Source organism: Numenius arquata, chromosome W (genome assembly GCF_964106895.1).
Source record: "Numenius arquata chromosome W, bNumArq3.hap1.1, whole genome shotgun sequence".
Taxonomy (NCBI): Eukaryota; Metazoa; Chordata; class Aves; order Charadriiformes; family Scolopacidae; genus Numenius; species Numenius arquata.
Window position 1 is genome coordinate 21599263 of NC_133615.1, and position 24418 is coordinate 21623680.

Below are 24418 nucleotides of genomic sequence, written 5' to 3' on the forward strand. Positions count from 1 at the left end.
GAAACTTAAGTGACATGATTTTCAAAAATATATTTGTATATTTAAAATTGTCTTTCCAAACTCTGGATTCTCAGAGCACAAATTTCAAAGTCATTACAAGTCAGGCTTAGGGCAAGCAGCTACTTGTGAATTACACATGAATGGAATGCTTCTCTGCTCAAAGAGAGCTCCAAGAAAGAAGCTGTATATTGGTATATTCAGCTGTTCTGAGCTTTAAATGCATATAGGAACTTACATACTTTTTTTTTTTTTAAATCGAAAAAGTAAAAAAAAAAAAAAAAAAGACTAAGAGCTAAAAAGTTCAAAAACAATACAATCACTACAGTTTTTACTAAAACATTAGCCTTGTGGGCTATAAAAAGAAATAAGCATCCAATGGCAACATCATCTTAATGCAAATATCTGCTATGGAAGTATCTCCTGAATTACAACACTGGTGTTATAAATGTGATAGAAATTACTCAGGGAAGAGAAAACAGCAACTAAGAGGACTATTTCCTAGCCCTTGCCACTAGTCTTCCACATTCAATATAGCCTACCACCCCTACTGCATTAACATCCCATGATGTAACTAGAAAACAACATTTTCCCCAAACTCTCACCATTATTTCTCCTCTTCACCATGGTACTTTCTGGTGCAAGATACTGGGGGAAGGAGGGTGGGGGAGGGGGGGATGTGCATGTAGTTTTGTTGCACCTTTTGAATTGGAAGTTAATTTAAGAGTAATACTTTTTTATCAGATATATATTTAATAGTCTGATAACTTGTCATGTGCCAAAACACTTAACCCAAAAGAGTCAAGCAGATTTCATATGTTAGAACCAAAGAGAAAATAAGCTTTTTATCACAGAGATAGGAGCTTGCTATAATTTTCAGCATACTATTTGGGGAAAAAAAGGTTTTAAGTAGTGAAACAAAAATACAAGTTAAGCTACTGCAAAAAGCTCTAATATGAATTAAATTATTACTTACCGAAATCTACTCTTGTTAGTATGCACTGCATTGGATGGTCAGTTGTATGTCTTGTTGTTGTTGCACCACTTTCATAACAAGTTGCACACAAATCGTAATCGTAGCAAATTAAACACTTGTATCTGCGACCTCGAAAATTTCCTTTTAAACATGCATCACAGCTGACACCTGTGAACAAAGAAAATTGCTTGAAAACAACAATAATTTCACATTGTTTTAATGGCACAGATTTGTTGCTATTGCAACAAAAGGAATTAAGCCGAGAAGCTTTTATGCAGCTGATGCACAATAAGACCCAATTTTAAGCATATTTATATCGTTAAAAAGACAATAATCATCCAAAGTGAAAGTCTAACTCAAAGTAAAATAAAACCAGTCAAGCACTCAAAATGATAACTGGTTAGGCTATAAATTCTTTTTAATTGCTTTCTTCCCCTGTTCAGAAGCTTGGTTCAAAACACTCTCAAGATTAAATAGTACAGTGGTTGATCTGGAAGTTTTGTGAAAACAAGCAAACAAAGAAAAAGCCCACAGCAGACCATCCTACAAACCACACACACACACCCCACCACCACCACATAACACCCTCCCTTCCTGGCTTTTGTGTTTATTTTTATACTTTCTAATAGTTCAATTCTGAAGAATGCCACAACAGTTTTTCACAACGTATACATATCTGGGAGCAGAAATTTGGGTCTTCTATTTTGAAGTACAGAAGAACTTTAAATACATTTGAATTTTATGTTGCATCAGCTCTTCAGCTTCTTTTTGGAAGTTCAATCTTTGCACTGTAAAGCAGTCACACTGCCTGTGTGAGGAAAAGGCTTCATTATCTTCTAAAGGTTTTTGCAATTTTTTTTGTCATTTCAGCTCTCTGCTGTTAATTTAGATAAGGGCAAAGGAAGCATCATCATCTTTTCACGCATCAAGGCCCACAAAAACTTCTTTCACTTGCAGTAGGGCCTTCACAAAAATAACTAGTGTGTACAACACATGCGATATTTTGATCTAAGTCCTCTTTCAGGATCAATTTAAACAAGCTTTTCATACTTCAGTACAAATGCAGAAAACATTATAGAAACAATGTTATTGGAAGAAAGTACTGGCATTGACTCCAAGAGAATTAGCAGAGGAAGATCAACAAGGTCTCAAAACTGCAAATATCCCAATGATCGTTTCCTAACTATAACTTCTATGATCAAATAAAAATCTAGTATTAACACAAGTCACCACTACTACTTGCAATGTGAGGTTGAGGACAAAATTAAATTACATAGAGAGAATTCTCTCAACATCTCTCCAACCTAGTATTTCTTCATATCACTCTAAATTACCATGTTTCAATTTGATAACCTGACAGCAGGTGACAAAACACACTGCTTCCATATCCTTTAATGTAACAGGAGAGGAAAGTGCCAAGAAAAATAAAAGCCACATAAGTTCAGCTCTCTTCTTTTTAACCCACACACGCACCGTTAATTACAATTGTAGAAGTCTGCCTCTCTGCTCCTTAAAAAAAGGCACAAACCAAACCAACAATCCCACACTGAAAGATAACAATGCCAAATTGAACTAGATGCATCCATATTAATCTCAGGTTCTGAGGAAAAACACACACTCAGGAAGGGTTCCATTATAAGCATGGAACAAAAAGAGCAAAAAAATAAACAAGTTGTGAGAAGAATTCAGATTCATCACAAAGTTCTGATTTACATGACGCGTTAGTGACTTTTTAAAAGCTTTTCAAATTTACTCCTATTCCATGGAAACTGTTCTCCTGCATCTTCTCCAGAACGACCTTATGGAAATGATCACAGAAGAGAAATAATCCGGTTTATTTTTTAAATAAAGGTTTTTGATGCATTTTACCTTACAGACTAGCAAGGAGACTTTTTCAGTTTTTCTACTGTCAATTATCAATACAGAAATGCACATGTAGACTGATAAACCGGCCCAAATAATCACAGAAATATAGAATGGCTTGGGTTGGAAGGGACCTTAAAGATCATCTAGTTCCAACCTTCCTGCCATGGGCAGGGACACCTTCCACCAGACCAGGTTCCTCAAACCCCCATCTAACCTGGCCTTGAACACCTCTTCCAGGGATGGGGCATCCACAACTTCTCTGAGCTCTAGTGCCTCACCATCCTCACAGTAAAGAATTTCTTCCTAATACCTAATCTAAGTCTACCCTCTTTCAGTTTAAAGCCATTACCCCTTCGCCCTATCACTACATTCCCTGATAAAGGGAAAGATGGGGAGTGACTCTAAGTACTAGAAGACCACAATAAGGTCTCCCCGGAGCCTTCTCTTCTCCAGGCTGAACGACCCCAACTCTCTCAGCCTGTCCTCACAGGAGAGATGCTCCAAACCTCTGACCATCTTTGTGGCCCTCCGCTGGACTCGTTCCAACAGGTCCATGTCCTTCTTATATTGGGGGCCCCAGAGCTGGACACAGTACTCCAGGTGGGGTCTCACCAGGGCAGAGTAGAGGAGTAGAATCACCTCCCGTGACCTGCTGGCTACACTTCTTTTGATGTGGCCCAGGACGTGGTTGGCTTTCTGGGCTGCAAACACACATTACCAGCTCATGTCAAGCTTCTCACCAACCAACACCCTCAAGACCTTCTCCTCAGGGCTTCTCTCAAACCATTCTCTGCCCAGACTGTATTTGTGCATAGCAATTCCCCAACCCATGTGCAGGACTTTGCACTTGGTCACGTTGACCTTCATGAGGCTCACACAGGCACACTTCTCAAGCCTGTCCAGGTCCCTCTGGATGGCATCCCTTCCCTCCAGCATGTCGACTGCTCCACACAGCTTGGTGTCATCAGCGAACTTGCTGAGGTTGCACTCAGTCCCACTGTCCATGTCACCAACAAAGATATTTGTCCTTGTTTGAGGTAAAATAGAACCAACTTTCTGTTCAGTAATTTTACATCCTAGCTAGGCCTCTTCTAACTCTCTGAAATTAACAGCATATTGTGGGGAAAGGTGTTCGTTCTCAGAATGTTAAGACCTATGTTTATACTTCATGCCAAGAAATGGTATGCAGAGAGGCTCTTGCTTATACTTATTGCTATAACAACCAAGGTCAGCTAATTTCATTATTTGCCCCATTGGAGGGTCGGAAACAGAAAAGTGTAGAGGGGTCCCACCTGCAGGTAGGAGGGGACAGGACAGGTGACCCAGAACTGACCAACTGGGGTATTCCATCCCATCTGCCCCATGCTCAGTATAAGAGTATCAAAGGGTCAGCTCTCTTTCTTCAACAGCTGACATCCGAAGAGGACCCTATCTGTTCATTTGCCTTTGATCCTCATATCTGTGTGTTCCTGACTCCAGAGCTGGAATCCAGTTCCTTTTCATCACTGATTCCAGTCTGGGATTTCCCCAATGCCTGCTGGTGATGACATCCTGGGAGCTTGATACAACATATACAAAAATCATTATCTATTGTCATTATTTCCTTTTTGGTTTATTATTAATATTTTATTAAAGTAGTTTAGTTCCTTCTAAACTCGTAAGTCTCTTTCTCTCTCCTCCTCCTCTCCTGGGAGGGAGAGGTGGGGGGGGAGAGCATCCATCACCTGTAATTGACCAATTTGGCCTAAACCCCAACAATGTTGAACAGCACCAGTCCCAATACCAATCCCCGAGGAACACCATTCATCACTGGTCTCCACTTGGACATCAAGCCACTGACCATAAGCTCTTTGAGTGCAACCATCCAGTCAATTCCTTATCCACCGAGTGGTCCATCCGTCAAATCCATATCTCTCCAATTTAGAGACAAGGAAGTCATATGGGACAGTGTCAAATGCTTCGCACAAGTCCAGGTAAATCATGTCATTATGTCATTGATGTCATTAAACTGACATTTATACCATGTACCCTCTCCTCACAATCAGAATAACTGGGGCTACCAGGTCTATTTAAAAAAATTCGTTGCTCATGGACAAAAACATGCTCGCTTTTTAATGCGACAGTATTCCATTAAAGGATAGCATTGAACTAAAAACCTAAAGATTTTTAACTCGTTATACCTTTTAGTGATCAAATCGCACTCCTAAAGGCATCTTCAAGGGTATTTCCTTCTTGGTAATATCAATTTTTACAGATAAGCATTTTGAATTTATGGACAAATCAAGAGATGCATAACAACCCCATGAATAGAAAGAAAGGGAAAAAAAAAAAAAGTTGTTTAACACATTGGACTCACTATTCTGGTATGTCAAGTTAACCACACATGCATGGTGTGCCTTACTCTTATGCCAGTAGTGAGTACACCTGTGGGAGGTGCACCCAGATAGAGGAACTCCTCAGCTTAGCAACAGAGCTCTGGGAGAAGGTAAGTTGAGGAACATCAGGGAGTCACAGAGAGATAGACTACTGGAACCGCACCCTACCATCCCTGGGACAGGCCTGTCAGGCAGACAGAACACACGATACAGAGGATTCCCTATCCTCTCTCCACCCAGCAGAATGCAGTGACTTAAGGGATGGGGGGGAAAATGGTGAAAAGTTCCTGCCCAGCACAGCAGGCACATCTCCATGACTACCTCACCTTCCCAGGTGCCCTTGCATAATAGGTACGAGGCTCTGCAAGCAGAACCAAACAATGAAGACGACAATGGTTTATCTAGGTTGGAGGCATCTCCAAAGTTAAGTCAGCCTATGCACTGTGTCAAAACCACATTTATAAAGTAAAAGAGATGAGTTATTGTCATAGGAGACTCTCTTCTGAGTGGAACAGAAGGTCCAATTGCTTAGGGAAGCCTTGCTGCCTCCCTGGGGCCCAGGTTGAAGATGTGACAAGGAAACTTCCTACCCTGGTACAGCCCTCGGATTATTATCTATTATTGCTTTTTCATATAGGCAGCAATGAAGTTGCAACAAGAAGTCCAAGGGCAATCAAAAGAGACATCAGGGCCTCGGGACAACTGGTTAAGGGATCAGGAGCACAAGTAGTGTTCTCCTCTATCCTTCCAGTTGCAGGGAATGATGAGGGAAGAAACAGGAAGAGCCAGAAGATCAATAACTGGCTCCAAGACTAGTGTCACTGGCAAAATTTTGGGTTTTTTTGATCATAGGTCAGTCTAAATGACACCAGGCCTGCTAACAACAGATGGGGTACACCTGTCTCAAGGGGGGGAAAAGGATCTTTGTGCAGGAATTAACAGGGCTCATTGAAAGAGCTTTAAACTAGATTTGAAGGGGGCAAGGGACAAAACCAGGCTTGCTAGAGATAAGCCTGGGGGCAGCATGCCAATGTTTGAAGGACAGTGTGCCAGCGAGGTCCTTCAGTATGCTCCATGATGTGCTGAGTACACTGGAGCACATTTGAAATGTCTCTGTACTAATGCATCCAGCACCCTAGCCATCTCAGTGGAGGCAGGGGATGGAGATCCACATGACAGCAAAGATGCAAGGATTGTTCATGTGTTAGAAACCATAGAAGCGCCTGAGAAGAGTCACACAGAAATTAGGGCTTCTCCCCCAAAAAAGGTGGCAGGATAAATATCCCATCTGAAGTGCATCTACACTAATGCATGCAGCATGGACAACAACTAGGAGGAGCTGGAAGCTATTGTGCTAGAAAGCTATGATATAGTTGCAATCACAGAAACACAGTGGGATGACTCGCACAACTGGAATGCTGCAATGGATGGCTATAAACTCTTCAGAAGGAATAGGCAAGGAATGAGAGGCAGTGGGGTAGCCCTGTATGTTAAGAAGTGTTTTGACAGTCTGGAGCTTGATGATGGTGATGAAAGGGTTGAGTGTTTATGGGCAAGAATCGGGGGAAGGACAACAAGGCTGATATCATGGTGGGAGTCTGTTATAGACCACCCAACCAGGATGAAAAGGCAGATGAAATATTCTACAAGCAACTGGGAGAAGTCTCACAATCACTAGCAAAAAAAATCCATCGTGGCATCCCTCCAAGCCAGAACTCAGAGTTCTGTATCCTCAACTAATTATTATTTCAAAGTTGTATTTTTACATATGATTCTCAACAATCTTATCAGAGATGAGTTCCTTATTCAGCTTTCTGGTCATGCTGCTTAAATCACTCCTGTTTCCAGGCTACAAGAAACAAGCTCTATATTACAAGGAACCAGTATGTGAAAACACCATTTAAATATGATTTCTTTAATATGCTGCTGTGTGTTAAGCCTAGTAACTTGTGCTCTGCAGATTCCCTGTTCCTTCAGACAGCTATCTGGAATAACATCTATAGCAACACCTATCACTACTAGTTTGACCCATGAGGGAACTACTCTAAGAACATCCTTTACTTATAAAGCGCTGATCTGCTTGACAAACCTGATCTCCTTCTATAAGGTGACCCGCTTAGTGGATGAGGGAAAGTCCAGGTAAACAACATCCACAGCCTTTAGTAAAGCCTTTGACACTGTTTCCCACAGCATTCTCTGGGAGAAACTGACTGCTCATGGCTTGGACAGGTGTACACTTCACTGGGTAAAAAACTGGCTGGATGGCTGGGCCCAAAGAGTTCTGGTAAACAGAGTTAAATCCAGTTGGTGTCTGGTCATGAGTGGCATTCCCCAGGTCTCAGTACTGGGGCCAGTTCTCTTCAGTATCTTTATCAGTGATCTGGATAAGGGGATTGAGTGCACCCTCAGTAAGTTTGCAGACAACACCAAGTTGGGTGGGACTGTTGATCTGCTTGAGGGCAGGAAGGCTCTACAGAGGGATCAGGACAGGTTGGATCAATGGGCCGAGGCCAATGGTATGAAGTTCAACAAGGCCAAGTGCTGGGTCCTCCACTTGGGTCACGACAACCCCACACAGCACTACAGGCTTGGGGAAGAGTGCCTGGAGAGCTGCCCAGCTGAAAAGGACCCGGGGGGTGTTGATTGAATGCTGGCTGAATGAGCCAGCCATGTGCCCAGGTGACCAATAGCATCCTGGCTTGTATGAGAAATAGTGTGGCCAGCAGGACTAGGGAAGTGGTTGTACCTCTGTATTCAGCACTGGTGAGGCCCCACCTTGAGTACTGTGTTCGGTTTTGGGCCCCTCACTACAAGACAGACATTGAGATTCTGTAGCGTGTCCAAAGAAGAGCAATGAAGGTGATGAAGGGTCTCGAGCACAAGTCTTATGAGGAGTAGCTGAGGGAACTGGGGTTGTTTAGTTTGGAGAAAAGGAGGCTGAAGGGAGACCTTATACTTCTCCACATCTACCTAAAAGGAGGTTGTAGCAAGGTGGGTGTGAGTCTCTTTTCCCAGGTAAAAAGCAACAGGACAAGAGTAAACAGCCTCAAGTTGCACCAGGGTAGGTTTAGATTGGATATTAGGAAAAAAATGTCTTCACTTAAAGGGTTGTCAAGCATTGGAACAGGCTGCCCAGGGAGATTCCTTGGCAATGTTCAAGACCAGGCTGGATGGGGCTTTGAGCAACCTGGTCTAGTGGGAGGTGTCCCCGCCCATGGCAGGGGGGTTGGAACTCAATGATCTTTAAGGTCCTTTCAAACCCAAACCATTCTATGATTTTATGGTTGAGTCACCATCTCTGGAGGTATTTAAAAAAAAAAAAAATATGTAGATGTGACACTGAAGGACATAGTTAATGGTTGGACATGGCAGTGTTAGGTTTATGGTTGGACTTGATCTTAAGGGTCTTTTCCAACCTAAATGATTCTATTTCAATTGGCATGACTTAAAGCAGCCACGTGATGAATATTTTCAAACCACATGAAAGATGTCTCAAAGATCAATTGTTATCTAGAGTGAAAAGCTCAAGATCTAAGCTGCCAAAACTATAGAGCAGTGCTAACTTCACTCTTCAATAGACTAAGTCAGGACTAGAACTCAATAGCTAGTTTTCTTATGAAGAATGCATGTCATGGGGAATCATACAGTGAAACTGAAATATTCAGTTGCTTCTTGCTGTGCCTCAAACATTCTGAAGCATTGCACATTTAGCAATATTCTGGGATATTTAACTTTTAGAAATACCAGAAGGAGAAAAAATTATCCCCTAATCACTATAAGATCTACTTCAAATGGACATGAAACCTGCATCTGAGGTATTCAAGTAGAAAATATTCCTGGCTAAGAAAGCTCAATGAGGACAGCAAGATTTAGCTGTGGATACAGTACCTCAAGGTTAGAAAAACAACTTAGACTAAAACCTTTTAGTTATAGCAGGACACTGAAGCAATGTGATGTTTGTGGGTAGTTCCACTAATATAACATTCCAATTAAGTGTTCAAGAACTAGCCTTCCAGCCTGTAACTTGATTACAGTCCTTCATTAATACACAAAGTAAGGATTACCAAATCCTTTCTGTATCCTATGTACATACAAAACTAGCCTAACAACAATCTCTTCTCCACAAGAAGAGTGCCAGTTACCTAAACTTTTCTCCCTAACTTATACAGAGTGCTAAGCAGGTTGATCCTTCTCAAAGGCTAATGGAATTACATGCAAGAATACCACTGAATTTCAACATGCAACATCACCATACAGCAGCATGAAAAAGGAACCAGACTAGAGTGTTTCCAAAATTAATTGGTTGGACTGAGGCTGCAGTCAAAGGCAAGGTAGATTTGTAGTTGAATAGAAAGGAGGAAGAAAACCAGGCCTATAGTAGGCCAGAATGGCAGAAGAGTTATTGTTCTCCAAATGAGATGCCTCTTCTCTCCTCCACTCCAACCTGGAGTAGAAGCAGATCCTCAGATCTTGTTCTGTTATCAACAAACTTGTTGAGTCCACTGCTACAGCATCTGATACTTGTCTGACCCTATTCTAAAAATATGAGCACCACCCAGTGCTGCTGAGTTTCAGCTCTGCTCATAACACATATGGGTATAAACACAACATTAAAAAGAGTTGTTTCACTTTGCTTTCCCACCCCAGATTCTAGAAGTCGCATAAAAAAGTGCAAGTCATCTAGAAAAGGGGGGGGAAGGAAAATCACCTCCCTTGACCTGCTGGCCATGTTTCTTTTTATGCAGCCCAGGATACGTTTGGCTTTCTGGGCTGCAATCACACATTACTAGCTCATGGCCAATTTTTTATCCGCCAGTACCCTCAAGTCCTTCTCTGCAGGGCTGCTCTCAATCCATTCATCCCCAGTCTGTACTGATATTGGGGATTGCCCTCACCCACATCCAGGACCTTGCACTTGGCCTTGTTGAACTTCATGAGGTTCCCATGGGCCCACCTCTCAAGCCTGCCAACGTCCCTCTGGATTGCATCCCTTCCCTCTACCAAATCAACTACACCATTCAGCTTGGTGTCATCTGCAAACTTGCAGAGAGTGCACTCAATCCCGCTGTCTACATTGTTGATGAAGGTATTAAACAGTACTGGTCCCAGTATGGCTCCCTGAGGGACACCACCTGTTATTGGTTTCCACTCGGACATTAAGCCATTGACTAGAACTCTTTGGACACAGCCATCCAGCCAATTCCTTATCTCTTTAACAGTCCATCTGACAAACCAACCTCTGTCCAGTTTAGAGTCAGGACTGTTGTGAGGGACCATATCAAAGGCCTTACAGAAGTCCAGGCAGATGACATCCATAGCTCTTCCCTTGTCCACTGATGCAGTCCCTCCATCATAGAAGGCCACTAGGTTGGTCAGGCGCAATTTGCTCTTGCCAGAGCCACGTTGGCTGTCTCTAATCACCTCTCTGCCTTCCATATACCTTGACACATCTTCCAGGAGGATCTGTTCCATGATCCTCCCCATCTGGCATACTGTGTCTGGTTCTGGGCTTCCCAGTTCAAGGACAGGCAACTGCTGGAGAGGGTACAACAGAGGGCTAAAAACACGATTAGGGGCCTGGACCATCTCTCTTACGAGGAGAGGCTGAGGGACTTGGGTCTTTTAAGTCTGGAGAAGAGAAGACTGAGGGGGGATCTGATCAACACCTATAAATACTTAAAGGGAGGGTGTCAAGAGGATGGGGCCGGTCTTTTTTCAGTGGTGCCCAGTGACAGGACAAGAGGAAATGGGCACAAACTTGAACATAAGAAGTTCCACCTAAACATGAGGAGGAACTTCTTTACTTTGAGGGTGGCAGAGCACTGGAATAGGCTGCCCAGGGAGGTGGTGGAGTCTCCTTCTCTGGAGACATTCACAACCCTCCTGGACATGTTCCTGTGCAACCTGCTCTAGGTGGACCTGCTTTGGCAGGGGGGTTGGACTAGATGATCTCCAGAGGTCCCTTCCAACCCCATATGACTCTGTGACTCTGATCTTACCAGGCACAGAGGTAAGGCTGACTGGTCAGTAGTTACTAGGGTCCTCCTTATTACCCTTTTTTAAAATGGGTATGATGTTTCCCTTTTCTCCAGTCACTAGGCACTTTACCGCCATGACTTTTCAAATATGATAGAGTGACTTGGCAACTCTATCAGTCAATTCCCTTGTGATCCTGGGATACAACCCATCAGGTCTCATGGACTTCTGTGTTTTCAGATTCCTCAGGTGGTCTCAAACTTGATCTTTTCTTGTGATGTGAGGGTCTTTGTTCCCCATCTCTGCTTTGAGATTCAAGGGTTTGAGAGATGTGGGAAGGGATATCACCAGTGAGAACCGAGGCAAAAAATAAATTGTTGACTACCTCTTGAGTACACCTATCATACCAGGAGAGGGCATGCCACAACTAACACCAATGCTACAAGCCTAAGAGTAACCTTGCAACCCAAGTATAAACACCAAATGCTTAATTTTTCCCTTTTATATCACTGAAACAGTTTCACTGCCACGTTAGGTGGAACAGTCTGTTGGCCAAGGTTATTTTCTTACAATTCTAGCCAAATGTCATAACATAGATTACTAGTAGATCCAGGGAATGCAGTTTATTTTTAAAACGTATTCAATACAAGGTTGCATTCAAACAAGTGATCAAGTTCACTGAACTTTCTGCCCCCCACCTCCACAAATCACTAAGCTACTGATGTTATCAAGTTGATTATCACAAGAACCAAGCCACTGAGAGGATACAAGTACTTCTACAGGATAAAATATAAACATTATCCATTTATACTGAAGTAGACCAGAATAGGTCAAAACACTCTAGATATAACTCGAATCAGTTTCTGCTATTATTAAACATATACTCTTTCTCAATATGCCAAGAAGATAAATCAGTTCTAAGGATTTACATGCTAATCTGCAGATACTTTCAGCTTTTCAAGTATAACTCTAGAACACCAAGCACATGAATCAGACTCCTCTAGTTAGACGCTTTCGAAAACTGGACCTGCTCTCTACACAGCATTTGACACACACCCCTCCCTCCCCCCAAATCATTATGTGGCCTAGAGTCTAATACAACTATCTTCCTGACCAGCCATGATGAACACTTCCCAGTCTCAGCTCTAGTGAAGAGCAAACCTTTATCCGCTTTCAAGAGAAAACACAGACAAAAGAATTGGACACCCTTATGCCAAATTCAGAAAGCAACCATGGACAAGATGACAATTCTAATATGCTTATAGGACTCCCAGGCAACTCATCTAGATAAGATAAAACAACTGCAGAAAACTCTCTTCATTTCAAGAATGCTTTAGTTTCAGCAACATGCAATTGTTTAATTCACATTATTGGAGAAGAACTGTTATTGCTGAAACTTCCAAGAACAACACATTTTTTAGCTAGCTTTACAACTTCCAGGAAGCACTGCAAGAGAGACAAACCACGTTTTCCACAAAGAACTTCACACTAGTAATACTGACCATCCAAAATGTATTCTTTATACCTGATGCTCTAATCAGTCTCTTTATGATTATAGTCTACTGTTCTCTTAGTTAAAAAGCTATTAATAAAGCACTTCCCTCCTACAGCACACAGATATGCCTGTATTCAGACTACTATGGACCTTTGCATCTCAGAAAAAAGTTAGATATCTTTTCAAAATATTACATTTAACATATTTAAACATTTAGAAGATAACAGAAGTCATAAGCTGCAAGCAAAACTTATTTACAATAAAAGGGGTTTTTCATACCTGATAAGTTTTTGTAATTCTATTTTATAAAGTTAACAGACAATGCAAGGACTTGTAATCAGACTGTTTTAATTAAATATCTGATGTTGTCTCTCAGTAGCCTTATCTTTCAATTAAGATCATTTAGTCTTCAAACACCATCACAACATGAAAGCTTGCTTAACTACTACAAATACAGTAATTTAATTAAACAGCAATGCATTATATCAGCACAGAAAGACTTATGTGGCAGCATAAGAATTGGCACTGTGCGTGGTCTTACTTTTCTGTTTGTTTGGAAATTGGTAAGCAGCACATGAATTTTATGAACAGAGAATACTTGAACCAAGGAGAGGTCTAAACAGTAACAAGTGCAAGAAAATATTAAATAGCAGCACCCTAACCTTGCACTCATTAAAATCAATGGTAAAGTTTCTCATTTAATAGCATGAGGATCAAGGTCCTGAAGTTTTTGTAGTTGTGAAAAGGACAATAAAGATTCAGCTTGGGAGAACACAGGCTGAAGGGGAAGAAGGAATCACCTGAAAATTAGTTTTATAGTTAGAATAAGTGTGAAAAGAAGGAACACAGAAAATCCTAAGAGTAGACAAAACAAATTAAGAACTGACATTTCTCTGTTAAGTCCTGCAAAGCTTAGAGGTTGTCTTCTTGAAGAAAAGCTTTGAAGGTTTTTAAGAACTTGCCTTAACACACAACACACAGAGTGACAAAGAAAGAAGAAAACAAACAATGGGAACAAGTGATATACCTGACTAGGCTTTAGAGAACTAAGTAGTATGGGCTCAGTTGAGGAGACAGACTGCCTTCACCTTAACTCATAATTTTATAGACTTAACCAAGCTTTTTCTTTCAGCCACTGATTATTTACCACATCTGGCAACAGTACAACTCAATTTTCCTTGTAAACTCTTACCTTCACACAAGGCTAGGTGGAAATTTGTTATTCTATTTAAAAGGTACACTCTGTTAGGAGGTGCTGAAGCTGGTAGCTCAATAAAGGCAATGCTACCACAGTGCCATACCCCCAGGTCCAAAGAGTGCATGAGCATATATTTCCAATAGGCACATGTGCACACAATACATACACACAAAGCCAGCCACACAGATCAACACTGACAGAAAGATACAGCAGCACTCACAAACAGCACCAATATCCTGTTCCTCTGTCTCACTGATCAGGATGAAAGCCCATTAATGGAAAATACATACGTATCTACAATATGAATCCCTCCAGTAGCTGGCCCCTAGATCCCTAGTCTCACCCATTCCTGGCAACTAGGCATGTGAACTCCCAAGGCCTGCAGCCCCACTCCAGCTGCTGGTACTCAGACCTCATGCATGCACACATACTGTGGATTCCTCTAGTAACTGGCCTTAGATAATCAGTCTATCCAGTAGCTGGCCCCTAGATCCCCTGATATTCCAGTTGCCTCACATAAAGACAGTTGCTGGAACCTCAGGCTCATGAGCCCCTATAATTCCATGGCCCCTTCTCTAGTTGCTGACATTTAGACCTCCATACATACACATGCATGCAAAATAGAGAACCACCTCAGCTAGGAAAAATAGTTAGGGAGTTTAATAAGACAGGACAGACTGCATTGATCAGGCACAGGGCATGGCCAGACAAGCATACTGATCAGCAACCTGTTTACATGTGACTGGGCCTTTTATCCCCTTATCCCTCTATTTTCCCATGCTTATTCCTCTCCAATCCACCCTGATACCTCCCCTCCCTTTGGGCCTTTCCCTAAATACCCCATACTGTCTTGCACAATCCCAAAATGCTCTTCCCCTGCATCCTACATCCCGGAAGGCAGAATACACACACCCCCATCCCCCCAGAGTCTTCTTGACTCCTCTCAGCAGGTCTCACACCCAGACAATGGGCTAACTTGCAAAAATAAGGGTTTCTTTGAACCCAAATTAATACAAGTGTACTGAAAAAAATTATAGTAGAACATTAAAAAAAACAAACTATGCTGGATCATTTTAATATTACCCGTGTTCTACCTTGAGGAATTCTCAAACATTTCTTAAAATGGAAACATAACAGAGAATGGCTTCACAACCACTCCCACTCACCATCACAGAGAATCTCTTCAGTCAGATAACACACCCACAGAAACTACAATTGCTTAGAAGGAAAAGCAATACTAGGAAAGTACTGTCTTTAATATGGGAATTGTACAGTCTCTATAATAAAAAGCCTCAAGAACTTTCATACCTACTTTAGTCAAGCTTTAAACATGTTCTGTTCCTCACCCCCCCCTTCTTTCATTCACCACTGCACATGCTTCTTAGCTATTAGCTTGTACTTTCCCCAAATACACAACCCAAACAAGTATCTGCCATACCACACATCCATCTTGCTTTCTCATGGTCTCATAAGCAAGGGTCACACCATTAGCTTCACGATTCAAAGCTTCCAATTTCTCTCCTGTTGGCATACACAGGAAGTATCCAAAATATACCACAATATGCTCCCCTTCTAGTCTCACATCATTTTTACATGCTTCAGACCTATTTCTCAACATAAAGTGCCTAAACATTCTTCCCTAACAGTACACAAACACAAGGAAAGAAGAGACAAATGACAAAACTTTACATATACCAATAAAGTCTTTAAGAGCCATCACTGACCTATGGATCACAGTCGATGCAATCACAGAATAACTTATGTGGGAAGGGACTTCTGAAGGTTTCTGATCTAACCCCCTATTCAAAGTAGAGCCAATGAGAGCAGATCGTGCAGGGCCTTGACTAGTTGAGGTTTGAATACCTCCAAGGATGAAGATATCGCCACCTCTCTGGGACCCTGTTCCAGCAGTTAACCACCCTCATGGGAAAAAAGGATTTTCCTTATATCTAATCAGAATTTCTCATGTTCCAACTTGTTGCCCATTTCCTCTTGTCCTATCTTTGCACACCTCTGAGAAGAGACTGGCTCCATCTTCTCTACTCTCTCCCATTAGGTAGTTTTAGACAGCAATAAGATCTCCCTAAGCCTTCTCTTCAAGACATCTGGGTTTGTTCTGCCTCTCTTCACATATCCCATGTTCCAGTCCCCAACTACTCAGTGGCCCCCACTGGACTCACTCCAATGTCATAAAATGGTTTAGGATTGGAAGGGACCTTTACAGATCATCTAGTCCAACAACCCCCCCCCCAATGAGAAGGGACATCTTCAACTAGGGTAGGTTGCTCAGAGCCCCGTCCAACCTGACCTTGAATGTTTCCAGGGATGAGGCATCTACCACCTCTCTGGGCAACCTCTTCCAGTGTTTCACCACCCTCATCGTAAAAATTTCTTCCTTGTATCTCGTCTAAATCTACCCTCTTTTAGGTTAAAACAATTATCCCTTGCCCTATTGCAACAGGGCCTACTAAAAAGTCACTCTCCATCTTTCTTATAAGCCCCCTTTAAGTACTGAAATAAGGTCTCCCCAGGGCCATCTCTTCTCCAGGCTGAAAAACCCCAACTCTCTCAGCCTGTCCTCATAGGAGAGGTGTTCCATCGCTCTGATCATTTTTGTGGCTCTCCTCTGGACCCATTCTAACAGATCCATGTCTTGTACTGAAGATTCCAGAGTTGGATGCAGTACTCCAGGTGGAGTCTCACCAGAGGGGAGGATAGGGGCAGTATCATCTCCCTTTACCTGCTGGCCATGCTTCTTTTGATGCAGCCCAGGATACAATTGGCTTTCTGGGTTGTGAGCACACATTGTCGGCTCATGTCCAGCTTTTCATCCACCAGTACTCCCAAGTCCTTCTCAGCAGGGCTGCTCCCCCAGCCCATATTGATACTGGGGGTTGCCCCCAACCCAGGTGCAGGACCCTGCACTTGGCTTTGTTGAATTTCATGAGGTTCACATGGACCCACTTCTTAAGCTTGTTCAGGTCCCTCTGGATGGCATCCCATCCCTCAGGCATGTCAACTGTAGCACATCTGTGTCAGTCTTATACTACAGAGCCCAGAATAGGACATACAAGATCACACCTGGAGTCCCAAGTGCTGAAGAAAAATGAAAGAATCTCTTCCCTCGACCCGCTATTACACTCTTGCTAACACAGCCTGGTATTTGGTTGGCCTTCACTACAAGGGCATACTGTTGTCTCATATTCAACTTGTCCACCAGGACCCTCATGTCCTTTTCTGCAAAGCTGCTTTCTAGCCAGTGTTCAGCCTGATCTGGTGTGGGGTGTTATACCTCCCCAGGTGCAGAATTTGGCATTTGTCCTTGTTGAAACTGCATGAGGTGCCTGCCAGCCTGTTTTTCCAGCCTGTTGAGGTCCCTCTGAATAACAGCCCAGCCTTATAACATATTGACTGCTCCTCACAATTTGGTCTTATCTGCAAGCTTGCAGAGATAGGACAAGTTGCATTATCCAGTTGTTAATAGACATTAAACAGTATTGGTCCAAATATCCATCTCTAAGAGATGCCACTAGAAACTGGCCACCAGTTGGACTTTGCAATGCTGATCACAAGCAAGTCCAGCAGTCTAGCTAATTTTCCACCCACCTTATCATCCACTTCACCAGATTTGTGATATATGGAGACCACATCAAAAGCCTTTCTGAAGTCAACATCCACCATTTTCCCCATAGCCAGTCATCAGAGAAGGCAATCAGGCACAATTTACCCTTAGTAAATCCATGCTGGCTGCTCACAATCACCTTCTTGCACTTCATGTTCTCAGACGTGACTTCCAGGAGGATTTGTTCCTTAACTTTTCCAAGGACTGAGGCAAGACTAACCAGCCTGTAGTTTCCCCAGATCCCCTTCTTGAAAATGGGAGTAGCGTTTGTTTTTTTTCCTCCTCAAGTCATCAGGAAACTCTTCCAATCACCATGGCCTTTCAAAGATGACAGAGCAGGCTCACAATAACACAAGCCAGTTCCCTCAGCACCCTCAGATGCATCCCATCTGGCTGCATGGACTTGTGAATCTGCAATTGGCTTAAGGGATCCCTAACTTAATCTTTGTCTACTGTGGGCAACACTTCACTCCCACAGACTGTCAATAGGCTCTGGGACCTGAAAGGCCAGAAGGCAGACATTACCAGTGAAAACCAAGACAGTGTCATCTAGTACCTAAGCCTTTCCATGTTCATTGAGCAGAAAACTGAGCCTTTTGTTGACAACATAACCCTTCCTGCTGTCCTCCACATCCCTCTCTAGTTGTGACTCCAGCTGGTCTGGGGCTTTCTTAACTTCATCCCCGCATGCTCAGACAGTGTCCTGGGCTCCCTACACCTCTATAAAAAACCTCTTGATACACTCAAGATCACTCTAGCATTATCATCAGTGCCCACATGCATGAGCAAAAAAGGGGTAATATTCCAAGGGCCAGATGAGTCTCTACTTTCTGCAACTGCCCCAATCCAAGCCCCTGGTAAGCAACAAGCCTCCCAATACTGCAAGTCAGTTTTACAGATGGGCACCTCAATCCCCCACAAGAAGCCTCTAACTATCATCACCTACCACTTCCTCTTAGTGAGGAATCTTTCATAATTCAGTTTTTCACTTAACACTTCAGTGAAACTGCTATGCTTTTTAAATTAGAATATGTGCAAAAACCCATCCTCTGAAAATAAAAATCTGTTCCACAACAAAAACATTATGCAGCTTCATTTTTAGTCTAATGCAGCTAGGAGACAAGACATCACTGACTAGAGTTGGGAAAAAGCAAATTCATATTTCTGTCAACACCAGATAGCAACAGATCAACATACTGTAGAGAACAAATAAGAAATACAAGTTTATCAGCCTCACTATTACAGTGCCATACAATCCAAATCACATTAGGAAATTTCATGACGAGAGAATTCACTTTTGTTTCTACAAAACAGAAGCACATACAATTTAAAAAAAATAATCTATTTCTGCACATTTAGAAATTAAAAACACATTAAGATCATCATTTAGAGCATTTATTTTTTATTTGGGGACAATGACTCCAAAGCAGTTCCCTTAAAATAGTCACTGTGGGTTTACATAAACCCCTTTCAAAAAGCTTAGTACAGGATCTCAAATTTAGTAATTGACTAACTGAACAAGACAAACACCAAGATAAGATTGAGATAGGTATACAGACATCATCACTAATAAAGCAGTTTAGAGCATGACTATCCAGTTGGATACCTCCAAGACACTTATGTCCAGACCCCAAATAATACTGAAGGCTTTTAGCACACTTGCACATGCCCATATATTTATTCAGAGGCTACCACCAATTTCCTGCCACACTACCATAATTCTATAGAGCAACTCGAATATTTTGCAGAGGTAGAGAAAACAGCTTTAGTTTAAACAACAAACCTAGTCACTTGTCAAGGTACCTTGAGGGTTTTATTTATGTTAAAAAGGGCTCCAACCTTGAACCAAAGACTGCAAAAGTTATGAGTCAAGCAAGTGCTTGTACTCACTTCTGAGATTCAGTTCTGAACTCTATGAATGAAGAGCACTTATGCAAGTGATAAGAAGAGTTGAAGGCACTTCTATGAGGGGAAAAAATATTTTATCTTTGTAGAGGTCTCACTTTTAGGCTCTAGACAGTTGTTGAGCTTACACAAAATAAAGCTTCATGAAATAGTTCAAAAACAAAAAAATAATTTACACATACTGGAAACCAGTGAAACAACTGAGCATGTCACTATACTCTGCACTGAAAGAAATTCAAAATTACCTTATTTCATTGTTACTTAATTATGATAACACTGTAATAAACTTTGAAACAAATGTGTTGTGGTGAGTTAACCTCAGCTGGCTACCAGATAGCCACCCAGACACTCTCACTCCCCCCTCCTCAAGAGGACAAGGGGTGGGGGGGTGGAATAGGATGGAAAAGCTCATGGGTAGAGATAAAGATAGGGAGATCACTTACCAATTACTTTCAGAGGCGAAACAGACTCGACTTTGGCAATAAATTAATTTTCCCCATTAAGAACAAATTAGGATGGCAAGAAACAAACCTAGAAAATTAAAACACCTTCCCTCCCTTCCCCCAGGCTCTACTTCATTCCTTCATTCCTAACTCTTCTATTTCCTCCCCCCAAACCAAGAGGGGCAGGAGGGATGTGAAATTGGGGGTTACAGTCAGTTCATAACAGTTTGTCTCTGCCGCTCCTTCTCCTCACACTTTTCCCCTGCTCCAGCACAGGTCCTCTCTATGGACTACAGTCCTTCAGGAAAAGACTGCTCCAGCACCGGGAGCACCTCCCCCTCCTTTTTTCTGACCTCCCTGTTTGCAAGATTGTTTCTTACACTTCCCCTCCCCCCCTTCTTATACACACACCGCTGCACAGCATTTTCACCCTTTCTTAAATTTGTTTTCAGAGGTGCCATTGGCTTCAATGACTGGCTCAGCTTTGGCCAGCAGCGGGTCCTTTACAGAGCCAGCAAAACCAACTCTGTCCAGCACATGGGCAGCCCCATGTCTCTTCTCACTGAGGCTACCCCTGCAGCCCCCTGCCACCCAAACCCAATACATGTCAATGACATTAAGAATCATATTTACATAAGAACATCAGAATTAGCATGAGTTCAGAACAGAGATTCAGCTGATTATTCATGGAAAGTTGTAGGAACATCACAGAATATCAGACATAAGATTCTCTACAACAACCTTTTAGTCTCAAATAGTTAAGAGACATGAAATACAAAGTTTGAGACAGAATCCAAAGTTTTAATCCTTCAAACTGGAAACCAGGTGTTATAATTTTTTCTGTGAAAGAGTATTGCACAGTCTAGTTACACACTGTGTGAAAATGCACTTCTATTAATCAGTTTTGAATCATCTGCCTCTTTAATTTTATAACCTCCTATTCTTGTATTATAAAAAAAAAAGTTTAGGCACTCTTCATCTATATTATTTAAGCTATTCCTTCTTTTTAGATTCTCTTTGACAACCTCAAAGATAAAGATTTTTTCAGTCTCTATTAATGCAAGAGTCCTTTGTCTCCTTTCCTTTCCCTTCCCCCCCGATTCACATTGCTTCTTGAGTTCTTTGGAGGGGATTCAAGCTGCATACAATAGTTTATAACACTCATATACTGAAATCTGACAGTGCTGCCTGAATTTAACTGTTTGTTGGTCTTCTCCTTATGACTCATTTTCACAGCCTTTAACTACCACATTTGTCCACCTAGTTAAAGTTCCCTAGGCCAAGAATGCATTCTGTTTGTAAGTTTCAGCCAAAACATTTCCAAGAACTACAATAGGAAAAAAGCCACTAATTTGCAGGTATTAGAGTTGCAGCTGTGAATGCCCAAAGTTTTCAGTTGGGCCTTCATGAAACAAGAAACACACAGATAGTAGCCACCTGTAAACTCTTATCCAAATGATTTGCCTGGCACTTCCTAAGAAGCCTGTAGAAGAGGCAGGATTGAATCCAGCTTTCCACAACAAAATTCAACTATCAACATCACAAAAATACTTTCTTTCTATAATGCCTCATCTGGTCCTCCCCTACATACAACAACATCCTTCCCTATACACCCTTGACAAGGCAGAGTACAACAGAGAAGAAAATATACGGCTACGTAATTTCACAGTACATGTACTCAAAGAGTGCTGACTTAGGTTTCTCCACACAAGCTAGTTCTGGCACTAGTCAACAGTGTAACATCTTCTAATAAACTGTTGATGGTAATAACTCCCTTCATTTTTAAAAACATGCAACTTCAAAGAACATTGATATACCCATTTCCAATTTTTAACAAAACCACGCTTAATGTTATTTCCATACTTCGATTTCTGCTGATGAATAGAAAGACTGAGAAAAAACATTTTTCTCCATACTACAAACAAAACCTAACATCCACTAGAAAAACCTCAAAACATAACCTCTATCAGTCAGAAACACATTTAAAAAAATGTTTTGATAATTCTTCTCCTTTATTAAAGCATTGCAACACTGAACAACACATCATACAATTTTTGTAGCTTTAACCAGTGCAATCTAAGAAGTCTGCATCCTACTACCCTGCTTTAAATAGCATACCATAGTGCTCTGTAAACTGCTGCTGTGATACCTTTCTCCAAAGCCACAAACAAGAAGGTTTTATTAACCCTTATTTTACTCACTGTTGTTAGTATTTGCCTCATTATCTGCATCCTATGAAGATAATCCAAGAACCCCACCCAACCTCTTTGGAGAAAAAAAACCACAAAACCAAACAACACACCACAAAAACCAAACAACCCCAAACCAAACCAACTCCTCCTCTTCCCAAAAAACCAAACACATACAAAACCACAAAAACCCCCTCAAAATCAGAAAAGAACCAAGAGGATTTGGTACCTTTACTAGGAAAAAAAAAAAAAAGCATTAGTAGATTCAGGCAAGCACACACAGTAACAAAATGTAGCTATACACTGAATAGCCATCATACTTTAGTTCAGCATCAAGCTATCAACCCTCCACCTAGAAGTCAGTATTATTACTCCCAAACACTGAAGTCTTCTAGCACATTGCTTTCAAAACATTAAGATTAAATAAAGATATCTCCATTCCTTTTAAATAGATTATTTTCACAGTTCTAGGAGAATCAAAGTTATGTATGGAGACAGGTGCTAAATTTAGTTCCTAACAAAGAAAAAAATTATCCTTTCAAGATACAAGGCAGAATTTCTACAGAATGTTTTATATTAGTGCAACTACCAGTAAGAAGAGGTAGAGAACTAAGCAAGTTTCTTTACAAATAACACACACAACTTCTCTCTACATAAGTTCCCTTCTTCCCTGTTTTCCTCACCATTCTTCTCACTTTTTTTATTAATCCTTAACTATTCACTTCACTTACCCATAGCAACAACAAAAAAAAAAATAATACAAAAAATAGAAGAACAAGGACAAACACAGAAAATAATTGTACGATGACCTCTCTACAAAAGCTGCTACTACATCGGCATGTTTCCTCTTTTAAAATACAAACCTGAAAAAGAATATATTACTTCTCAACCTGCCAAAGCTACCAAAATGCAAACTACAACTGAACAAGACCATGAAGACTGCATAAACTCTTTCTCCCAATCCCAACACCACAGCCAATGAGTTCCTTCTACACCTGCCGTGCAACCCCTGACCCCCATCATTATACCAAAGCAGACTACATCCCAATTCACTTCCCCTGGATGCCACCACCCTCCTTGTATTGCCTCCTTTCAAACACTATTCTCCCCGTGCCTCGTACCCCACAGTCCCTTCTCCTCCTCCCTACCCTAAGAAACCTGAGGGTACTTCCCCTCACAGAGAGCCAAGCCTGCCTCCCCTATCCCTCCCACACCCCTTCTCCCTTCACATCATGCCATTCACAACTCCCGGGACACATCAGCAAGCCACCCTGACACACATCTCCCACCTCCCTTATACCTTCCTCCATTCCCCAAAACAGATTCCCTCAGGCCCACCCTTCAAACAGTGAAGTAAGAGAAGTGAAAATAAACAGCTCTCCTGTCTCCTCCCCTCTATTATCTGCCTCGGACGCACTCCTTGTCCGGGGCGAGGCAAGGCCTGAGTCGCAGGCTAGTGAGGGGTGACAGAGACCAGGCCCACTTCAAGCTGCAGCAGCCCCTTCAACCTCAGCGAGCACAGGCCTGGCGTGCGTGCTTAGCGGCAAGAGAAAAGGGGCTGGGGACCCACCCGTAACGAACACGGCCACCACTTCCCCTCCCGCGACACTGCAAAGCGAGGCCTGGCCTCCGCCTTCCTCCTCCCACCATGGCCACTTTCCGCGACAGACTCCACAAGGCCCCGCTCTCGGCGACGGCGCCGCCATGTTGACCCACCTCACACAGCGGCATACAAGGCCCTAACGCCGTACAGGGCTCAAGGACATCTCTTCCCCCCAGCCCCGCGGCGTTGGGTCTCTCACCTTCATGTCGGGACATCCTAATTTTGAGGCTGCAGCCCAGGCCTGTCCCTAGGCTCCCGCTTGGCTGCTCGAGCGTCGCTTTAGCCTAGGTCCCTCCCGCCTTACGCACTGACTCCCAAGCGCGAAGCGAACAAGCAACAAAAAAAGGAAAGAAATGGAGAGGGTAAAGCAAAGAGGTATCTGTTCCAACAGCCCCGGCCGGCCGGCCGGCCGGCCTGCCTGCCTGCTTGCTTGCTTGCTTGCCTGCCTGCCTCACTCTCTCTCTCTCTCTCCCTCCCTCAGGGGGGGCGGATCCACTAGCAGCGACTTCCCAGGCACCGCGATACAGTGAATCTTAGGCCCCTCTTCCTCTTCCGCCGCTTTAATCTACACCCCGCTTCCTGAGTCCCCACCTCTGTTCCCTCTTCTGTTGTTCCTGTAAGAACACTGACTCTTTCTTGCACCCTTCAGCTCTTTCCCGTCATAAGTTCAAGGTCTCCCAGTTTCTTTCCTTCTCCATCTGTTTTGGGTTTTTTTAATTCTTTCTCTCTTTTTTTTTTTACTTCATTCCTTCTCTGACCAATAGCCGCTACTA

General features: G+C 42.4%; 1 protein-coding gene across 4 annotated transcripts in view; it reads right to left on the bottom strand.

Moving 5' to 3' along the window:
- LOC141476606 (E3 ubiquitin-protein ligase KCMF1-like) overlaps positions 1 to 24130 on the bottom strand; it is a 51982-nt gene extending 27852 nt beyond the window's left edge. The window contains exons 1-2 of one of the 4 annotated variants that reach the window (XM_074165364.1): positions 23845 to 24124; positions 974 to 1141 (exon numbers count right to left, since the gene is read on the bottom strand). In XM_074165364.1, coding sequence (XP_074021465.1) covers positions 974 to 1141; positions 23845 to 23860 — 184 coding nt within the window. In that variant the 5' untranslated portion in view covers positions 23861 to 24124. Of the gene's footprint in view, positions 1 to 973; positions 1142 to 23758 lie in introns of all 4 variants that reach the window. The other 3 variants (XM_074165367.1, XM_074165368.1, XM_074165366.1) reach the window with 3 other exon arrangements.
- Positions 24131 to 24418: the final 288 nt, after the last annotated feature.